Source organism: Theropithecus gelada, chromosome 3 (assembly GCF_003255815.1).
Source record: "Theropithecus gelada isolate Dixy chromosome 3, Tgel_1.0, whole genome shotgun sequence".
NCBI lineage: Eukaryota > Metazoa > Chordata > Mammalia > Primates > Cercopithecidae > Theropithecus > Theropithecus gelada.
Window position 1 is genome coordinate 142,138,775 of NC_037670.1, and position 15,561 is coordinate 142,154,335.

At 37.7% G+C, this 15,561-nt stretch overlaps 1 protein-coding gene across 4 annotated transcripts in view; it reads right to left on the bottom strand.

Annotated features, from left to right (window-relative positions):
* The window catches only part of CTTNBP2 (cortactin binding protein 2), a 163,769-nt gene that overhangs the window by 137,524 nt on the left and 10,684 nt on the right, over nucleotides 1-15,561 (bottom strand). For all 4 annotated transcript variants that reach the window (XM_025379249.1, XM_025379251.1, XM_025379252.1 and 1 more), the window contains exon 2: nucleotides 14,320-14,427. In XM_025379249.1, the coding sequence (XP_025235034.1) occupies nucleotides 14,320-14,427 (108 nt within the window). The remainder of the gene's footprint in view (nucleotides 1-14,319; nucleotides 14,428-15,561) is intronic.

The window sequence follows — 15,561 nt, forward strand, 5'->3', positions numbered from 1 at the left end:
TGTTATGGTGTTAGGTTTATGGATAAATCTTAAAGTCAGTAATTTAACAATCAAATGATATATGTTTCCATTAAGAAAAGGAAGTACAACTTTCTGGTACATAAAGAATTAGAACTCTGTTATTAGTGAGAAAAAAATAACCCATGGAGAGAGACTAATCCCACATAGACCCAGAGTCATTGTTCATGTACCAAAAGAAAAATTAAAAAAAGGAAATATACTTTAAAATATCATATAATGCTATTTACAGTTAAGAAAAGGATTAATGAAGAAACATTTGAATTGCCTGTAAATCAAATTGTTATATTTTACAAAACTGTTATAAACTCAATTCTCATAGTTATAATTACTAACAAAAGTGTTAAAAGTTGTTCCATTATTATTACTATCTAACCATCTTCATTCCTTAGTTAAATGTATCAAGATCTAAAAACTGGCTTCTTAAATATTGTGACTTTTTTCCTTAAGCTAATATTTATATAATTTAATGTCACCTTGTAACTAAAATATATATATACACACACATATATATACACACACATACATATATATATACTCTCATGTTAAAGGGGCGGTTTCACTTGTTATGAAGAAAAAATGGTAGTGAATGTTTACCAGAAGTTACACTTGGTTAGTTACAATGTAAAGACAAATTGACTTAGAGACAATTTTGAGACTGTTAAGAGACACCACAGAAAGAGCAACAATGCCCTGCAAAAATCCACATTCAATTCACCAACAGGAAGAGGAGCTAAATAACAAAATTTTAGATTACAGGGTTACCAACATGCTTCTAACATTTTAAATCATTTCAGGGGCATCCAGAAAAAAAAAAAGAATGCACAAGCTGGTTTTCAAAGCAATGAAAAGTGGGACAATAAAGAGAGTTGGAAAGTCCAAAAGCAAAAATGCAGAAAACTGGGCCGGGCGTGATAGCTCACGCCTGTAATCCCAGCACTTTAAGAAGCCAAGACTGGCAGATCACTTGAGCCCAGGAGTTCAAGACCAGCCTGGGCAACATGGCGAAACCCTGTCTTTAATAAAAATACAAAAATTATTGGCTGGGTGTGAAGGTGCACGCTTGTAATCCCGGCTACCTGGGAGGCTGAGGCAGGAGAATTGCTTGAACTAGGAGACAGATGTTGCAGTGAGCTAAGATCACGCCACTGCACTCCAGCCTGGGCAACAGAGCAAGACTCCAAAGAAAAAGAATGTTCTAAACTGAAATAAGTTGATTAGAGAAAATAACTAGCCAAATTATTTCAGGGATATAGAAAAATATTATTTACTGTCAACTACCAGTACTTAAACTATTAAGAACTATATATTCATAAATTCATAACATAATTTGTGTTATAAGCAGTCATCATACATTCTGACAAAGAGTGTTATAAGCCAAAATTATTTGCATTGATATAACTGTTTTCCATGCTTTTGTTCCATGTTCAAATTTTTATAGATCTTCTTTGCTAACCTTTTTTTTTTTTTTTCTTTTTTGAGACAAGAGTCCTGCTCTGTCACCAGGCCGGAGTGCAGTGGTGCAATCTTGGCTCACTGCAATCTCCGCCTCCCAGGTTCAAGTGATTCTCCTGCCTCAGCCTCCCGAGTAGCTGGGACTATAAGCGTGTGCCACCACGCCCATCTAATTTTTGTATTTTTAGCAGAGACAGGGTTTCACCATGTTGGCCAGGATGGTCTAGATCTCTTGATCCCGTGATCCACCCGCCTCAGCCTCCCAAAGTGCCGGGATTACAGGCATAAGCCACCACGACCTGCCTAATCATATTTGAATACTTGTTCAGTCTAGAAAACATGTACATAAAATGATTAAATAAGGAACAATAGCAAATGTTATGATATCAAACTGGTAAATGGTTTGAAGGTCACACAGCCCATCTGCTTCCTGAGATGATCTGCTGAAGATCCAGTTCATGGCAGACCACCCTGCTATGGTGCCCATCCCTCTCTAAATCCCACTGTCTTGCCCACGCCTCGCCACCCCACCTGATCACTTCCACCGCAGCTACTTTGCCCAAGCATCCTGCCTCTCACTTATGTCAATGAATTTTATGCAAAAGCACCTATTTATACCCAACCATTTCAGTTTTAGGTTGATATTGTGGAACACATGACCACACTACCCAATACCTCCAATTTGAGGAGGCAGACAAGAAAAATTTTAGAGCCCAGTATCAGGAAAAGTTTCCCTTCCCTGAGCAAGTAATTGCTACAGCTTTTTTCTACCTTACAAACAACAACAAATCATAGGTAACTCAAGCTGCTCCTATTTTATTTTCTCTTTTAGTTGATTCAGGATACTTAGGACTCTAATCATTTGCTCCAACCCAAGAGCTCAGCTTCTGGTTTACGTACTGGGACTCAAGTAAGATTTCATTAGAAGAAGAGGTCTTGTTATTAAAAGGTTTGTAAACCACTGTTCTAGTCCCTAATTTTTATAGACTTGCATTTTCCCATTTTGCTGTTTTTCTTCCTGTAAACCACTTCAATTCCTATGTGAAACCATTAGAGGTGTAAGTGAGTAATTACATCAACTGTAATAGCAATCAGTTGATTGCATACAATTCTTAATGTCTTAATAATTCATGTTTCATTTTAATCCAACAATTCAAGAAAGCTCCTTTAGTGCTATTTCCACAGGCTTCTTTAAGAAAGTTTCCAGGCTGAGTCACTTTGAGGCACTTGCTGATGGCTTTTGAAAAAGCTGTCCTGAGAAGAGCCACTGCCTCTTTTTCTCATCAAGTAGATGGGCAAAAGAAAAAGACTAGACCAATTTGGTGGCCATCTTGCTTCCTGAGCAGAAAGCCTTTCCAGCCCTGACACCTAATCAGCATCAGCGATTTCACCGCACACCCTGATGTGATGTTACACAAATACACCAGCTTTATGAGTGACCATCCTTCGGATCAGCGGTTCTCAGATTTCAGCATGCATCAGAATCACCCAGAGGACTTGTGGAAACATGGAATGGAACACTTTGCTTTATCCCCAGAGTTTCTGAGTTAGTTGATCTAGAGTAGGGGTTCTAAGAATTTGCATTTTTAAGGAGATGAAGCTGATGATGCAGGTCTGGAAACCACACTTGGAGAACAAAAGCCTCAGATCATTCAATTTTCCTGCTTGATAATCTTCAGGGACTCTGCACTGCCTATCAGGTTAAGCACATAAATGCTTCAGCTTGGCTTTCAAAACCTCCTGGATAGAGCCCATTGGAACTCCTACTCCATCAGTCCATACCCCTGTGCCTTCATCCATTACCTCCTCACTCTGCCCAGAGCACACACAGATCCTGTGCTCTGGCTCTTTCTGATCAGAACGAACTTCTCATTGCTCTATTCATTAAGGTACTCATTCTTCAAAAGACTGCAAGAATGCCACCTCTTCCCAGAAGCCATCCATAATTCATCTTCATTAGAACTCTTTTCTCTGGGCTTTACTAAAACACTTACACAAGCCAGTTCTGCATTATAATTAGTAGCTATTACCTAGCTCTCTTCCATGAGATTATATAGAAGAGTAGTTAAGAAGATGCATTTGTAGTTAGAAAGACCTGGGTCCAAATTTTGGCTTGGCACTTAACTATGTGACACAGAACACTTTCCTTAACCATGAGCCTTAAAGCGAAATAACAACAGTACCTACTTCCAGGGATACTCATGAAGGTTAAATGACATAATCCACATAAAATACTAAATAGCATGCCTAGCAGTCAGGGCTCAGCAAACAAGGGCAACTATTTCCTAGAGGTTTTAGAACATCCTCCAATTCTTCATCATTTCTCCCGTGTCAGGTTTATGTCTCTTCATCTTGAATCTGAGTTCTGTGACTGCTTGATTAATGGAATATATGATAGCCTCCCCTTATCTATGGGGAATATGTGCCAAGACTCTTAAGTGCATGCCTGAAACCACAGATGGGACCTATATACATGGTTTGGTTCAAGGCTGCAGTGTGCTATGGTCGTGCCACTGTACTCCAGCCTGGTTGACAGAGACCCCTTCTTAAAGCAAAACAAAACAAACAAACAAACAAACCACCTCTATAGTCATTGGTACAAAATAGTCATACTGCTTTGTAATTTCAAGTAACCAAAGAATGACAGGTAAATAGGAGAGACTAATAGTCACTTTGAAAAGCAAGAAATTCATGGGGCCACCATCTGCACATAAGGGGAGATCAAAAGGAGACATGGCAAAGCAGCTGCACAAAATAAAACAACTTTGAGGGAGTTGCACAAAATCCAGGGAAACCTAAGCAGGTGGGGACCAAACAAGAGAAACATGGTTATTTTTATTTTATCAGATATATTATAAATATTAATATTTTGCAAATATTTTGTATTCTTACCTTGGCCCTATTATTACACACCTCTCCACAGTGGGTCTGAGAAAAATACCGTATCAGTCATGGTACATAATCTTAACAGCCCAGTACTTTTCCATTGTCGCACTTATCACAAATGGAACTTATTATGGTTAGTGTTCTTTACTAGACAATAAATTTTAGAAGTACCAGGACTATTTAGCATACACTCTCCTCCCAGTGCAACACCTGATATGATAAATATACACAGAAAATATTTACTAGGTGAATGTTGAACAGCTAAGCACTAAAAAGGCCATTGGAATAACTAGAACAAATGCCTGATTTAATTGAGCATGAATTCACATGGAGTATAGACACAATGTCCTTAAAAAACAAAGTTTCTACCCTAACACAGAAATTGCATTAGGAACAACTATTTGCTGTCATCAGTTAGAAAATAATGCACTGTTAAGCTTGGCATGGTGGTACATGCCTGTAGTCCTAGTTACTTGGGAGGCTGAGGTAAGTGGAGCTCTTGAGCCCAGGAGGTTGAGTCCAGGTTGAGCAACATAGCAAGACCCTGTCTCTATTTAAGAAAAAAAGAAAAGAAAACGGAGAAAGAAAAGAAAAAGAAGAGAGGAAATAAAGGAAAATAATGCACTCATGCTGGAGGAGATAATTTTATTTCCAATCTCTCCTGTCTATTCAAGTCCTGTTAATACCCCTCCCCCCACACACAACAAATTACCTACATTTAGAGCCATCACCCAGAATTCAGAGCTTCATGGAACCATACTTTAATCAACGTCAACTGTAATTGCTTCCTCAGATTCCTTCTTTCCCTTTTACTGTCAATCTATTTCCAAAAGTGGTTAACATAATCTCCCTTAAACATTGTTTTTATCACATCTGTTTCCCACCTCAGAGCCTACAGTGAATCTCAATTGTCAACTGTCTGAAATCTAAACTTATTAAGAGTTTAACATATTCACAATATCTATTAAGAGTTTCTAAAGCTCTTCCATTAGTTGTCCTACCTACAGTCCACCAAACCAAACTCACAACTTGTTACTATTCCGATACAGGCACAAAAACACATGGAACCTCTGATGGAGCCAAGCAGATATGCTGGAAGGTTGCTTCTCAGTTACACCAGTCGTCTCATTATTTTGTCAAGAAACTCCAGAAGGAAGCCCAATACACTTTTGAGACTTTTTATGAAAAACGTATTCCCAGGCACTCATGGAAAGAGACTCATCAATAGAAAATCATCAACTCTTAAGTTAACTTGTAGGGATTACTTAAAAGTTTGTCTTAAAAAAGACAAATCTAACCTAATCTAAAACTAGATTCTGTTGATTCAGACTTCATGAAAGGAAACCTGAACTTTCTAACAAGACCAATGACACATCTGCATTTTAATATATCATTTACTTAAAATACTGAACTCTTCCTAGGTAGTGCCTCTATCATGATCCTGGCTTACATAATCTACCCTCACAAATTCACTTCAACTTTTATTGATTGGAAAAAATAAAGAATTTTATAATATCAAGGAAATCCATACAACAGGCTTTCATGGAAACCAAACCAAATTTCTATTTAAGGACTCAATTTACTACCTGCTGATGTTTTGCAGATACGAAGCCAAAAAAACAAAACAAAACAAAACAAAAAAAAACCAAGATCAAATATGAAAAACTAAAAGATGTACAAATTTAAAAACAAAATGCAACTACAAGAGACACACTTAACGACTGAAATATGCAAAGATGGTCAGGGTGGAAAGAGCAGTTCCTCAGTAATTGTGTCCTCGTGTATTTCAGAAATCTCCATCACTTCCCTAAACTCAGGTCATGTGGCATTCTCACATGCACCAGCATGTTCCCTGTCATCCAGAGGATGACAGAATCATATCCCAATTACAGAAAAGTACAAGCTTTTAGTATGATAATTAATAAGAAGGACACATTAAAAACCAATGATGTTCTTCTACATTATCATTCTTGCCATTCAAAAGGATCTTAGAAACCTTCAAGGCTTTACTTCTGTTTATAATTACCTGTGCTCAATCACAAGGGAAGAGCAAATGAATGATTAAACATAGAAGACTAACAATTTCTTTGTAGCTTCAATTTCTGTGCAGCTTTTGAAATTTACAATTGATTACAGGTGTGTAGAAATGGTCTGAGACTTCATAGCAATTAAAGTAAAGATTCCATAAATGACAACTTTCAGCTCTAGGAGAATGCTTAGTTTCATTAATGTTGCCTTTGGGGGAGAGACACGGTGAGGGCTAAGGTTAGGAGTCAGACAGAAAATGGCAAATATCCTATTAGCTTTACTTTCTCTGTTCCTAAAGTAGGGGTACTACCACTGATCTCAAGAGATTTCATAGGGATAAGAAATAATGCCTATGAAGTGCCTGACCAAAACCTAACAATATTAAGCCCCATTCCATCTCCACCCCCTGCTAAAACTCTAGCTTGTTGTAAACAGCAGTTAACCTCAGGATTCCCGCAAAGCATGAGCCAAATGGAATTACCCTTGTCTTGATTTTGGCTTGTTTACTGCCTAACCCACCATCATGGGATGGATGAAGGTGGCTGTAGAAAAGAAATTGTTTTAGTTTAAAATGATAAAACCACCCTCTTCTTTTTTCATTTTTTTGTTTACTTTTAACTGGTTGTGAAGAGGTGGTTGCAAACAGAATTATTTATGCAAAGTTGAAAATAATGCCACACAAAATTCAAAAATTTACATAATAAAGACCATGCTGCACACTGTGTGAGCATACTGCTTTAGAACCTTGTTTCCTCTTATAATCAAAACATAGAATTCATCATAAAGGTGGCAAAAGAAATTTCTGCAAAAACCCATGACTTGTAGCTTAGCCACCAAGTGTCAGGATGAGGTGGCTAAAATGTAATCAGAATGCCTCAAAGGAATACCTTGTATTTTCAGATCACATGGAATTCTAAAAATGAACTGCTAATTAGACTGAAATCCCCACAATTGTGATCATGTTCAAAGTGTACAAAAATATATTCCTTGTTTCATCCTATTTGTAACCCTGATTCTAGCCTGCACCAGAACAGATCAAATGGTATGTGGGAGATTGATCTGGGAAAAGCCTCATCTTTAGTTTGTTCTCCTTACATATATCTTGATAACTTATTAATAATCAGCAGGCAGATGCTACACAGTTACTTCAGTTGCTTATTAAATGGGCTAGAAATGGTGATCATAAACATTTTGCTTTCACGACCTCATCACCTAAATTTTCTAATATATGGAAAAGCAACGTTTTGCATGGTATTCTATATTTTGTTTGTTTGTTACTAATAGTAAATATTTATCAGAGAAAAAACTGACCAGAAGAATCAAAGTTGCTCATTTCAGTGTTCGTCCTGCTGGAACAAATACAATGCTACTTAAAATTCATCAGCTATTCCTTCTTTCTGAAAACTGATTTGCTAGCAGAAACAATACAAAATCTGGTCAACACCCTTCTTCCTTTCTCTAGCATGGCACAAAAGTGTTATCTCAACAGACAGGAAAGGAAACTTAAATTAATTTATGTTTTCATAAATTCAGCTCTGCTCAGCAAATTAATTCATTCATTAATTATAACGAACAGCACAAAAAGGGTATGTTTTGGTCTATCAAATGCCTGCATTCACAGGAGAATTTTGAAATACAAAAGACTGCATGTTTTACTTAGCTGAAACCAATAAAAAGCCAGATTGTTATTCTTTTATCAGGATTTAGCAGACATGTCATATGAGGAAAACATTCACAATACTCTGTAGCATACTCTGTAGCTATTTTTAAAACTAGAGTGGAACCATTATTTTATTTAAAGTGATTGTCTTTGTTCTATGTCAAGATTCTAGCACTGAACCATACAACTATAAAGGCTTTTTTAATTTGAAAACTACGGTATTTAATTTCTGCATAAGGAACTGTAATTCAATTTTAAATAGTAAAATATGTAATACATTTTGAAAGTGTCCTGAAGTTGTTAAAATGGGCATTTTCAGAATACTTTTAGTTTAAAGGCATACTTTTTCAAGAAAATCATTGTATCATTATGCAACATATTTGAATAGAGTTTTTACATTTATTTTTAGCAAAAATAGACTTTTTTCTTTTTTTTTTTTTTTGAGATGGGGTCTCGCTCTGTCACCCAGGCTGGAGTGCAGTGGCTTGCTCTCGGCTCACTGCAACCTCCGCCTCCTGGGTTCAGGCAATTCTCCTGCCGTGGCCTCTCAAGTAACTGGGATTACAGGTGTGTACCACCACACCTGGGTAATTTTTGTACTTTTAGTACAGATAGGGTTTCACCATGTTGACCAGGCTGGTCTCGAACTCCTGACCACAAGTGATCCACCTGCTTCAGCTCCCCAAAGTGCTGGGATTGCAGGCGTGAGCCACCGAGCCCAGCCTGAGATACATCTTATAATCACTGGCAAATTAAATCTGCCTGTCCCAAGGCAAGGGCTCACTGTTGCACGTGGGTGGGCTCAGTTCTATAGAGAGGATGGGGGTCAACAAGCTATCATCGCAGGTGGACTGTTTGCATTAATAGCCATAAATACAGGGACCTCATCCCAAATTGGCCTGCCACCATGCCTGGCTAATATTTGTATTTTTAGTAGAGACAGAGTTTCACCACATTGGTCAGGCTGGTGTCGAACTCCTGACCTCAAGAGATCTGCCTGCCTCAGCCTCCCAAAGTGCTGGGATCATAGGTGTGAGTTGCTGCGCCTGGCCAATTTTAGCAAAATCAGTTTTAAAAATAGTCCTTCCTTGACTAGCATTACCTCCTTAAAGCAGCATTTCCCAAGCAGCAGCAATGTGGTCCCCCATGGAGAGACCCTGTTGTCACAGCTGAAGAGTTGCTACTGGCATCTAGTGGGTAGAGACCAAGGATGTCGCTAAATATCTTACATGTACAGGACAGCTCCCCACAAACAGCAAAAAATAAAATGGTCCCAAATATCAACAGTGCTGAGGTTGAGAAAATCTGCTTTAAAGCAAAATTACTTAAGAGCTTTAAATTTTATTTTTAATTTTGAACCCCATGAACAGCCAAGTTTTTGAAAAGGAAGATCGTTCTAGGCAAACTCAATATACTGAGTCACGGTCTGAGAAAAGTAAAACTTAGGCCTAGATGGCATTACACAGAACACTAATTTTAAATATATAAAGTCAAGAAATACAATTTTCTAAACAGCTACAATTTTGGCATAATACATCTTCACTTATATGTACTTCAAAGTTTATTCTTATGCCTGCTACACAGTAGGTACTCATCAAATCCTTATTGAGGAAGGAAGGAAGGAGGAAAAGATCTATCTTCCTATATCTTAGCCCAGGATATTTTGAAAGATAATATTGAAATCAGGATAGGACCCCTCCCTCTTGGACTTCGGCAGGTTGTTAATGTTTTCCCAAGTCCTCCCATCTTCCATAGTACTACAATGTAACCAGCTAGCCATGGCCATTTTCCAGGCTCCTATGCAACTACGAAAAGCTGCATGTCTATGAAAGACCTCACCGATACACTGTGTGCACTCTGCAGAAGAAAGACCATACTTAGAGGAAATGCTTGCCCTTCATTTCCCATCTTTCCCCCTTACCATATATTGGGATGCGGAGCTGGCACTGATCCTGTTTCAAGCACGCTGATGAGGTTAACTCCCTAAGAAGAGTAGTAAAACAAAAATAACCTGGGTTGTTGAATGACCACTTGGCATGGAGCTGACTCTCCAGCTGGGATCACTCACCTCCAGATTGTCATGTGAGAGAAATGACCTTATTTAATCTACTGTATGTTGAGTCTCTTTCTTACAGCCACCTGTACAAGGCAATTCTATAACTGATAGTGTCCTGTGTTACTGGGGTGATAAATGCATTCTACCTGAAGAAATGTTAAACTGGATAATTTTTAAACATGACAATGCAAATAATAATTGAAAGTCTAGATTATATAGTTACTTTATATGAACATTAGGAGGAAGAATTGCCATGGGTTTATTATGGTCAATCTCAGTTATCCAATCTAAAAGGAAAAAGGCACAGAAAAAATCTGAAGATAATTGCCAAAGGAATTCATTGTTTAAATGATATTTATGTAAACTCATGCTAATGATAGCAGGCTGGGCCCTGTAAAATGTAGGCTTAAGCACATAATTTTGACTTTTAAAATTTTATAGTTATAGCATTTTCATCTAGTTATAGCATTTTCATCATCTTGACTTTGTCTCTCTTTGACTAAGATACCTGTAAGAATACCAGTAGCAAGAGGAAAAAAGAAACAAAGGCCAGAAGACTCCACAAAGTAAACAATTAAACTTGAATCACGGATTTCTGTATGAATTGTGTACTCAGATTTTGAATAGTCAATTAAATTTAATTCAGAAGCTTCTGTGCCTATCTCGGTATTCAGAAAATGCGGCTGCTTCTCTTTAGGCACCTTCTTTATTGAACTACAAAGTATTTTTCATTGGGCTTTATCTGAATGTATCTATTTGTTCAAAGATTTATTCCTACTCTATGTGAATATGGAGGAATTGTTGACAAACTAAATATTTCCCATGAGAATCAATTAAAATATACTTCAGTTAATCAGCTTTATGCAATTCAGATTTTTCCATCAATATCGCTCTTTTTAAAAATTAATGTCTTCAATACTGTCATGGACTTTTTTTACTAGGAAATATCTATACCTTAAATATATGAAAATAGCAAAGGTACCAAGATATATATTGCAATCTCTTAACATCTTCCCCATTCCAAATTATATTTATGGATTGTTTTGAAAAGTCCGTTGCCATTAATTCAATGATGTATGCAATTTTTAATAACTTCAAATCAAAGCATCAAGATAGCATAATTTAAAAAGTAAAACAGCTTCATCTGAAATATATGTTTAAAGATTTAAAATTCTAAAGAATTTTAACGTCTCACAACAAAATCATTTCTAAATGTAATAAAGTTCAGTGTACAAATTAGGTATCTTTATAATTTATATATTAAATTCAAAACTATTTACTATTTTCAGAGGAATATTAATTTTGGCTGAAAAAAAAAACCAAGATGCACTTCCTTCACAGTTGAATAGCAGCACACTGATTACTGAGTGAGGAGATTTTGATTCTTGATTTCGGAATAAATTGATCTCATAATGTAAAACAAAATTACAATGACACTTTCACAGCCTCTCTCTTTCCCAATTTCTTTCTGGGGCATTAGTCACTCAGCTACATTCCACCACTACAGGAAAAGGCAAACAGATGACACACTGGGACTGTGCATGTCCCAGGGAACATTCAATCAGTACATCACCACGGTGAGTCTATGATGGCTACCACAGGTATGTGAAGATGACATTATTACCTATTGTAAAAAAAAAATCATCCAAATAAAGAAATCACAATTCTGAATTTTAAACCAAAAAAGCTTTAAGATTCTCCATATACACTGTGTTCCACGTGGGAGGCTGTGTGAAAATGAACTGGAAGCTCTTATGCATGCCATATCTGTGGCCTTCGATAAGTCAGAAGTCTCCAGGCTTTGTTGTTTGATTTTATCTATACACAAAGGAGACTGGTCTTGGCCAGTGGTTCTCCACAGGAGCAGTACCCTAGGATGTGTTTTGGAAACGGACTAGCATTTTTTATTTTCACAGTGATGGGCACTTAGGGGAGGCACGGCAAAGATGTGGTTCCTTTCCACACATTAAAGGAACTGTGCTGTGTTCTCTGTCACGTTCAAATATTTCTCTGTTCATTCCTTTCACTTGAACCTTCTAGATGACCAGGTTAGAGAGTAACTCCTTTCTACTTATTAAACAAGTCAATTTAATTTTTAACAAACTGAATTTTCCAGGGATTCAACTCCTGTGTATGTATGTGCTTTTGTTTGCCACTTTACTAAGTCATTCACCATTTCAGAAAATCACCTCGCCCACCACAAATCTGCTGACTCAGAGTAAACAACATAGCAGGATGGGATCAGTATTCTTTTGCAACTATTATATTCACGTCAATGCCATGAATAGGTTCAAATAGCCACGTGTTTGTTTTATCATGTCTTTCAGTACAGTCATGTCTGAGCATTTATATATTGAGCATATCATATTTTATTTTAACTATTTTCCTGTTATCTTTGTACTGGTTTTAACAGAACCTACTTATACATGCAATTCTCCACAAATTTCATTGCAGGATAGTAAGAAGGTGATAAAATATTTTCTGAAAAGGAGACATCACATCTGATAGGGAGGCAAAACACTGACCTACGACATCATCTAAGGCTCCTCGTAATTCTAACATTTCTTGATTCTGTGAAAAATGTCCACTCAGCAAGTGCTGATTATTAGCAAGCTTTTACCTCTACTCTTACATTTCAACACTTCCAAGTATTGCAATTAAATTAAAAAGAGAAATACCTGTGGTCGCTAAGGTGATACATAAAAACACCGACTTCATTAAACGTTCAAACATTGATGTTAGTGGGGAATTCCATAGTGCTGATGCCTTTCACAGGTTAACACAGGACCAGAAAAAAAAAAAAGAAAAATATCTAAGGCACAGTTCGAGCCCTTCACTTCTATCTGACCACAAGAGGCTATACTACTGGCCTCAGCAGCTGACTGTGCCCTTGTTCTGTCCTTGGGCTAAGGGGCACATATGTTAGTTATATGCTGCCTCAGCATCTCTCCCAAAAATTTCATTCAGGAAAATATACATCTGCCAGTAACAAGATGTTCTAAATGTGGAACAGGATGAACATAACCAAACTGCAAATGTCTACTTAGCAGAACTTGTCATTCAAAAGGCAACACCTTCAACTCAATATTGGCTTGCCGACAGTACAACTATACTACCATTTTTCTGTGGCAATTTGTTCCTGCAATCAAATTGAGGGATAATCATTACATCTGCTATGCCAACTTCTGGTTTATGAAAATACATTGAAGACATGACTTCAGCAGCTATCTCTTCTTCCCACACAACTGAGTTCTCCCCATGTCTACCTTTTCCATTATTATGTCTGACCATCCAGCACTACCACCTCCCTCCTCTACCATATAAGCTCCTGTCACAGGCAACAATGTGTTAACATTCCACAGATTTTCATATGTACATGAAATTAAACTTACCAAGACAATGTTTGGGGAAACAATTCCCTGGTGAAATAAGATAAACCCATACCTAATAAATATAGCCTTCTTGGTCAAATGACCAAGAGCCAAAAAGATAACTAATTACATACAAACTATTAAACAGAAAAGAGGGACAAAAACAAGCACCAAATTCTGTTTGATCTACATACCAAAACAAACGCAAGATCCAGAACATTCAATTGGAAAACTGCATCAAGAAAGTCTAATAACCATTGTTTTTTTCAAAAAGAAAATTTTATTGAGGCATTTAAGTAATAAATTCTTTGTAAGCAATTACAGAAATATTTCAAAATTACTGAAAGATCAAAAAAATTAACACTTTGAAGGTATGGATAAACATTTACTTTTTAACTCATGAGTTTCTAAAAATAAAATAATAATTTTTATAGGAAGAAAAAACATATATTACCAGCAATCTTTTTTTATAAACCTCAACTTTTCCTCACTGCCCTCACATACATGTAGGATACCAAATCAGCAATTTTCTGAAAATGCGTGTTTCTAACCAAATAAACATGTGAAACATAAAAGGATTTCTGAACGAGTACAGCTGACTCCTCAAGTTTCCCACATTACACAGTCTACTCTCAGCTCCCAGCATTTCAATGACCATCTGACTTCAGTGTTTGTTTGGGCTTATAAAGGTTATGGGTTAGTGCTTGGGGTGAAGAGCACATTTTGACCTGATGTAACATTTTATATCTACTTGATTCAAAAATTAAGAAAAAGAAGGTTTGCCAATGGCTCTTTGAAAAAAGCAGATGACCCAGCATGGAGACCCAGTCCTGTGTCATTCTTACCCGCAGCGCCTCGATGACGAGGTCTCTGGCCTCCAGCTCCCCTTCCATCACGCTGAGGAGCATCCGCAGCTCGGATTTACTGAGAGTATCCACATCAAACTCTTTTTTCTGTAACACATAAAAAAACAAGGCAATGAAAAATCTTTTCCTAAGGAAGACACATACATCCTAAGAGTTATGCAATGGATCATTTTTATCCCAGTGGCTCAGCAGATCCAAGAGGCACTGGGGTACTATTTGCAGCAGACAATCTATGCCATGACCTTCTAGGAGGAGAGGTAAAAACTCGAACGCCAGTCTCTCAACTCTCCTCTCCAAGGAGCTATAGTTCCCCAGCCTGCCTGCACACCCAGACTCAAAATCTCTCCAAATCACACAGCACAAATTTAAAGTCCCTGGAGTCTGAAGCAAAACAGGTCTGGTATATCTTGGGGGAGTAGGGGAGTTTCAAGAGAAGCAAAGAAAGCATGGATGTATTCCTAGAAGGGCCCCAACATAAAGACTCCTGGGAGGTTTTTATAAATTCCAGAACATCCAATAATAATAGGTCATGTTCACATACTCTGCAGCAGAGGCCACCAGCTGGCAACCAAATCTGGCCTACAGATGTGTGTTACTTGGGTCACAAAGTGGGTTTGTCGTCGTTGTTGTTTTTCATTTAGCCAACATTTAAAAAATCTTAAGATGTCATCAAAAAATCCAGATCCCTGGCTTGCCTTCAAATGTCAGATGACTGGGTAACTCCAGATTCATATTTCCTCATGGCAATAATGCACAGAGCCAGGAAATAGCTGCCCCTTTAGAAGGAACACATTCCTCATGTTGCCAACCCTCCCCCACCAACACATACACACACACACACACACACACACACAGAGTACAGGCACACACACTTTTAAGAAACCAGGACTGCCACTCATATGTGGTCATCTGGGTGGACAAAGTCCGGTGAGTTTGGAACCCCTGCTGTTTGGTTATCAAAGTGCCTTCTTATGAACGCCTCTGTAGCTTCTTGGCAGGCCTGGGAGGGAGCTGAGACTGGAATAAGTGAGACTTCCAGGGACCTAGCTACAGCTTAAAGTCAGCACCAGGGCCCTAGGTGTGTGTTGGGGGGAGGTGGGGGGAAGGGAGGGGGTCATAATTTCTCACACAAGGTTCTTCCAGCCCTTTTGTCTTCTCTTGTAGATTTCTTCCCTGAGCGACTGCATCCAACCTCTTAAGGCTTTAAATTTCATAGGTATA